Source organism: Triticum urartu, chromosome 4A (assembly GCF_056163025.1).
Source record: "Triticum urartu cultivar PI428250 chromosome 4A, HENAU_Tu73, whole genome shotgun sequence".
Classification (NCBI taxonomy): Eukaryota; Viridiplantae; Streptophyta; class Magnoliopsida; order Poales; family Poaceae; genus Triticum; species Triticum urartu.
This window is the reverse complement of record NC_141876.1, coordinates 479,050,602-479,056,905: the sequence shown is the minus strand read 5'-3', so window position 1 is coordinate 479,056,905 and position 6,304 is coordinate 479,050,602. Positions and strand designations below refer to the sequence as shown.

The 6,304-nt window shown below is 46.7% G+C and overlaps 1 protein-coding gene across 1 annotated transcript; it reads left to right on the top strand.

The window, feature by feature from the left end:
- Positions 1 to 1,895: 1,895 nt before the first annotated feature.
- Positions 1,896 to 4,883, top strand: RPL4 (ribosomal protein L4). The gene is made up of 2 exons (XM_048715680.2): positions 1,896 to 2,958; positions 4,707 to 4,883. The coding sequence occupies exons 1-2, from the start codon at positions 2,034 to 2,036 to the stop codon at positions 4,742 to 4,744; spliced, it is 963 nt and encodes a 320-aa protein (XP_048571637.2). The 5' UTR covers positions 1,896 to 2,033; the 3' UTR covers positions 4,745 to 4,883.
- The last annotated feature ends 1,421 nt before the right edge of the window (positions 4,884 to 6,304 follow it).

Below are 6,304 nucleotides of genomic sequence, written 5' to 3'. Positions count from 1 at the left end.
CGCAACACCTCCCTATCATTGGTTGGGGACTGGAACGGCGGCTGGAACTATGGAAGCGACCGCCGAAGCTGACGAAATTTCCTCTGAGGCTGTCGGCGCCACCACCCGACGCAGCTCCTCGACGACGGCCTCCTTGAGGATCTTCTGCTCGAGCAACTCAGTGTGCAGCCGAGACTCACGCTCCTGCAGCTCCTCGACGAGGCGCGCAAGCTTGGCGGCGTCCGGCGCCGTGGCCGCGCGCGCCGGATGCACCTGCACGGAGTACGGGAGGTGGGCGACAAGGAGCCCCAGGAGCTCATGTGGGAGCTCAGACCAAGGAAAAGCCTCCTCCAGCTCCTCGACGAGGCGCACGAGTTTGACGGCGTCCGGCATCGTGGTCGTGCGGGCCGGCTGCACCTGCATGGAGGAGCGGGAGGCGGACGACGAAGAGCCCCATGAGCTCATGTGGGAGCTCGAACCAAGGCGAGTACTAGCTAGGTTGGGTTCGTGCGTGTTGGTGGCGGTTGTCGCCGACAGAGGTGACCTCGCCAGAGTGACGCGAGGGGGATAGGTGGTCGCCGGAGTGGTTGGGCAGCTCGGGCTCTCCCGATCCAGACAGGATCGAGGCATGGGGAGAGGTGAGCGCCGACAGTGGAAGACGGCAGAGGCAGCTCGCGGGTGCACACAAGGTGTTTAAGGAAATGGCAAAGAGAGAAAGGAGAAGGAGGAAGAAGAAGAGTGATGCTGACAGGTGGGCCCCACTTGTAATAACGGTCAAAATAAACGGAATTGACTTTGCCGCCACGTCAGTCCTGATGGGTGGGTCCTACATGTCATAAACATGTTTAAATCATCTAAACTGATCATTTTTCAAAAGTGGTAGTTTTTAGACACAAAATTAGAAATTTTTGATAGTTATCAGTCACTTTTTTTGAAAGTGATAGTTGTCTGGGACGGTAACCCCTAATGTGCTACTTTTTTGTCAAATACTCTCGATGACCAGAGGAGCATTTTGGGGTGAGAAAGGGGATGAGGAGGAGGATGACAAAGATTGAAATCAAACGGTCGCGCAACCCCCAATCTGACGGTATAGGAGCGACCGACCGAATCTGGCACCTAGGTTCGTCATTTTAGTACTCTTCCATCTTAGAGGCTGTTTGGTTTGAGACTAAGTTTACCTAAGGTTGCCAGACCTAAGATTAGGTAAGTTTGACTAATTTGGGTGACTGTTTGGTTCAAGCCACATCTTAGGCAAGCCACACTAGGGTTCCACATCACATACACTTAAAAAGTGTGGCAAGATTCCCTTAGCCTTAGGCTTGTCAACTTGTAGCTTTTATTTTGAAAAACTAAACTTAGGCAAGTATGACAATATTATATGGCAAAGTGTGGCATAATTAGGCCTAGAACCAAACAACCCCTTAGTCTGAAGCCTATCAATAATCTTATTCAAGACAACACAAGTTAGGACACGCCACCAAAATCATTTGTTTCAGTTATTGATCTTTTATGAGAAAGGTATAACAAAGGGGCGGTTGAATCTTGCATTGCCATACTTTGTCACACATTTTTATCAAGCTTGTCTAAGGTTAGTTCAACAAAATAAGAGTCACAAGCTATCAGGACTAAGGTAATCTTTACCATACTTTTTATTTGTATGTGATGTGAAAGCTTAATACGGCAAAAAAACATCTTGCCTAATGTGCGCCAACACCATTCTAAGTTGATCGAATTTTCCTAACCTTAGGAATGGCAATCCAAGGCAATCTTAATCGTAAACCAAACAGCCTCAAAAATCTGTCTGTGATGCAAAATCTTTAACCCTAAATGTCACCAGGGGAAAACCCCAGTTTCTTACCAGGGACTGTTGAGTAGTGCTGACTTGGCGGAGTCAAGAGGCACTCGACAGTGTGCGACGGACGGAGACACTCCCGCCGAACGGGTGTGGTGTGGATAAAGAGATAGAACTATAGAAGCGGCAGCTGCAGCGGCAGAGCCATCTCCCCCATCTCCGTCCGCCCCCAGCGCAGCGCAGTCGCCGTAGAGCCGCCACAATGCCGGTCTCCTCCGTGGCCTCGCCCCTCCTGCTCTCGCTCTCCGCCTCTTCCTCCTCCTTCCTCTCCTCCTCCTCGGTCTCCTTCCTCCCCTCCCCCTCCCCCTCCCCCTCCCCCTTCCCGCACGCCTCCGTCAGGGGGAGGCCGTCCGCCTCCATCCTCCGCGCGCTGCGGGCCGAGGCCACCACCCTCCCGGTCATCAACTTCACCGGCGAGAAGGTCGGGGAGGTCGCCCTGGACATCAAGGCCGCGCCGCCCTCCACCGCGCGCGCCGTCGTGCACCGCGCCCTCATCACCGACCGCCAGAACGCGCGCCGGGGCACGGCCTCCACCCTCACCCGCGGGGAGGTCCGGGGCGGCGGGCGGAAGCCCTACGGCCAGAAGAAGACCGGGAAGGCGCGGCGCGGGTCGGTCCGCACGCCGCTCCGCCCCGGCGGTGGAGTCATCTTCGGCCCCAAGCCCCGGGACTGGACCATCAAGATCAACCGCAAGGAGAAGCGCCTCGCCATCTCCACCGCGCTCGCCAGCGCCGCCGTGGCCAACGACTCCTTCGTCGTGCAGGAGTTCGACGAGGAGTTCGCGACGGGGCCCCGCACCAGGGACTTCGTGGCCGCGCTGCAGCGCTGGGGGCTCGACCCCAGGGAGAAGGCCATGTTCTTCTCCACGGAGCTTGATGATAATGTGCGGCTGAGCGGCAGGAACATCGGCACCCTCAAAATGCTAACTCCCAGGACGCTCAACCTATACGACATCCTCGACGCCCGCAAGCATTTCTTCACCCCGGCCGCTATTGACTACCTCAACTCGAGGTACGGTACCACCGGTTTTGATGAATATGAGGGCGATGATGGCGAGGACGACGGTGAAGAGGAAGCGGTGGAGGAGCAAGAGGAGGGAGAAGAAATCACAGAGGAGGCTGCCCAAGGTACATACAGCTGTCCATGAACATTTTGCACTGCTGATTGCAACTTGCTGTTTGATTATTTCTATGCTAGATATGTGGGAAGAACTAGTAATTCCAAGCTGAAATCCTTTAGGTACATGTTTAAACAGCCAGTGAGGTGAACACGTAGGAATGATTAGGTTGTTAGGACACCGATGTTACAAAACCTTAACATTACCATGGTTGAGGCTTTGACATTATCTGATTGAAGTAAACAGTTAGTGCAGCATATTGCATAAAGGGTTATGAACATAAGATGAATGAAATTTGACAGTTTATATAGTTGATCCGCTGCAATGCCAAGATAGATTGTCCCCTCCAGTTAATCAATAGCTTGCCGCGACACTTACTGATACCATTAAAGGGAAAATAAAATCCTACATGTTTCCAATCAAGGCACCTTTGGTGTTAAAAGTCCTAGCTTAAGTAGGGCCACACCAATCACGACACCAAGACAAAGAAATGTTAACACCATTTTATTTTTTAAGGCTGGATAAAGGCTCCATGGGATTAGGATTATCTGTTTTTGACAGTTGTAGGATTCTTCACACCATTTAAGAAAGTCTATCATGCTTGAGTCTCTTATTAATCTGTACTCCGCACTGTATTTCCCCTTTGCTTTTACTATGACAAGTGTAGAGGAGCTTTTCTTTTTAAAAAATCTCATGGACTAAGGATATACTCCCTCCGTTTCTAAATATAAGTCTTTTTTAGAGATTTCAATATGGACTACATACGGATGTATATTGACATATTTTAGAGTGTGGATTCACTCATTTTGCTCCGTATGTAGTCCATGTTGGAATCTCTAAAAAGACTTATATTTAGGAACGGAGGGAGTAATTGAAGATTTACTGTAGAAGCATGCTTACAGATCCACCTATGCTGATGATAGGTTTATCTAGCGCTTGTATGAATTGTGTACAACAATATGCTAATTCTGTACTTCTGTAACTGGGGTAACTTAATCTCTTAGATTAGGGGGGCAAGTCAACAATTTATGAATATAAAATGACCTTACATGATGGAATTCAATCTTTTATACCAAAGATGGACTTAAATTTCAAACATTGAACCAACAAAAAAAAGGAGTGAACCCATGCTATCCATGAAATCCATAGAAGTAGAACTCCAGGAATCCTGATGCATTCCTTGTAGTTGCACAATCTGGTGTGTCACCTGCTTACCACTAATCAGCCGTTCACCTGAAACTTTCATCATTGGTGCTCTCACCATTTAATTCAAAGTTGTTCTGTTAGAACTTGAAAGTACGCTTGATGTCTCAGTTGAAGCCTTGCTTGAGAAGAAGAGAGTAGTCGGCAGGCAGTGGCAAGTGAATGCATGGTCTAAGTGTAACAGCATGATTATGTTTACTAGTCTCATTTTACCTTACAAGTGGTCGCTTGTAACAAACTACCTTAAGTGTTATTCTCTCTAAATGAGAGGCAGCGCGTCTGCCACATTTTCTCGAAGAAGAAAACAACTACTTGGAATCACTTTAATGAAGGAGCCAGTAGTGAGTATGTTGAGTGTAGTAAAAACAAGTGCTAACCCTGTTTAGAACAAATGTTTCTCTCAAGCCCATTCCTCCGCACATACTAAGCAGTAGTTACAGTAGATAAGTAATTATTTATTATTTGGTACCGTGTTTTGTTAGTCTTTGATGCCTCTATTAGTACTTGTTATTATTTCAAAAACAATTTATGAAGTTCGTTTTGTGCAATTTTCAGATGAGACTGGAGAGGCTGAGGCAGACAGCACTTCCTAGGTAATTATTATGGTGTTTCCTGTTTGTTGGTTTGGGAATTGCCTCTCCAATGAAGAAGCCTTTTTGGTTTGCGTTTATTGTAATTTGATAATGTATGTTACACACTGATGCGATATATTAGATTTTCAGTTCTCCCATATATCTTTGAGATACACTCAAGTTTTTCAATCACCACATATTTTTTGCAACTCTGGTAGTGTTTCGCATCCTTGTTTGTAAGAACTGATGTCAATCAGCTGGCTACTCCCGCTTTTCACATACTTGAGGATTTACGAGATTCCAAATTTCTGACCTAAAATTGCTAGAATATACTCCCTCCGTCCCATAATGTAAGATGTTTTTGCAGTTCAGGAACTGCAAAAACGTCTTACATTATGGGGCAGAGGTAGTACTATGTTGTGACCATAATTTGCTTGGGGTCTGCTCCTATGTGAGCTGATGTATGAACTGCGGTTTCATTATGATAATGGAGCCGGGGAGAGCCTCCCTGTTAGTCTAAAAATAATAATTTGGCTGGAGTGTGCATGGCCCCGGTTTTAAAAGCCTCAGGCTGACTCACTGCATTTTGCACTATTAGAACAGAACCAGGCCAAGAGCATTCTGGGCTGGGCCTAGCTCGACTTGGACATGCAGTATGAAATTAGTATATCTAGTTGCTGGTCTTGAAACTCTAATCCCAGCCCAGGTCTTGAAACTCTAATCCCAGCCCAGCGATAAACATCAGATCATTTTGCTAGGATCTATTTTGGATCCACATAAGGACCCTAGTGGACCGTAGTCCGACTAATGGTGTGCTCTTGTTGGACACCAAGATTTATATTCATGCTTTGGGTTGTTGCCTTGTTGGACACATGGGGCTACGCAAGAAGAAAATTGCTAGGCCATCATTTTAAGCTTGGGTTGTTGCCTTGTTGGACACATGGGCTACGCAAGAAGAAAATTGCTAGCCATCATTTTAACCTCACAGAAGGGTTTTCTTCCCCTTTGACGTGTAATAACTTTCTGAAACCTTATCCTGACAATAGCACTGGCCAAAGCTGGGCCTTATACTTTTAAAAAGGTGGAAACTTTGGTCCTCAGTTAAAATTTCCCTTTTACTTGCAATTTGTTGGACCTTACTTGTAGTTTTCCCTATTTACTCAGAAGTCCTTATTCTTTTCGGAAAAAAAATACTTAGAAGTTCTTATCTGCTCGTGAGCTCAAATGAACCCAGAAGAACAGTAAAATATGAAAAAATAGCAAACAAATTAAAAAAATTCTGAATCTTTGTGGCAACAAACATGGTTGAGTGGCGAATGGGCCTGTAGCCTACTGGTTGCAGGGACCTTAGTAGCACCCTGGGTTCAACGGCAAAATTTTCTGGAATAAAAGAATGTAGGGCTGTTGCTCTACAGTAAATAGTCAAGAAATAAACATGGTGTTGAGTGTTCTACCTATGTTCACATTTTCATGAACAAATGACATCTGTGGTGCACTGGGCAAAAAAAGGGACCTCCAAAATGTATTTAAAATGGCTTTTTAGAGCACCGTTTTTTTTCAAGCATCATCTATGTCATTTGT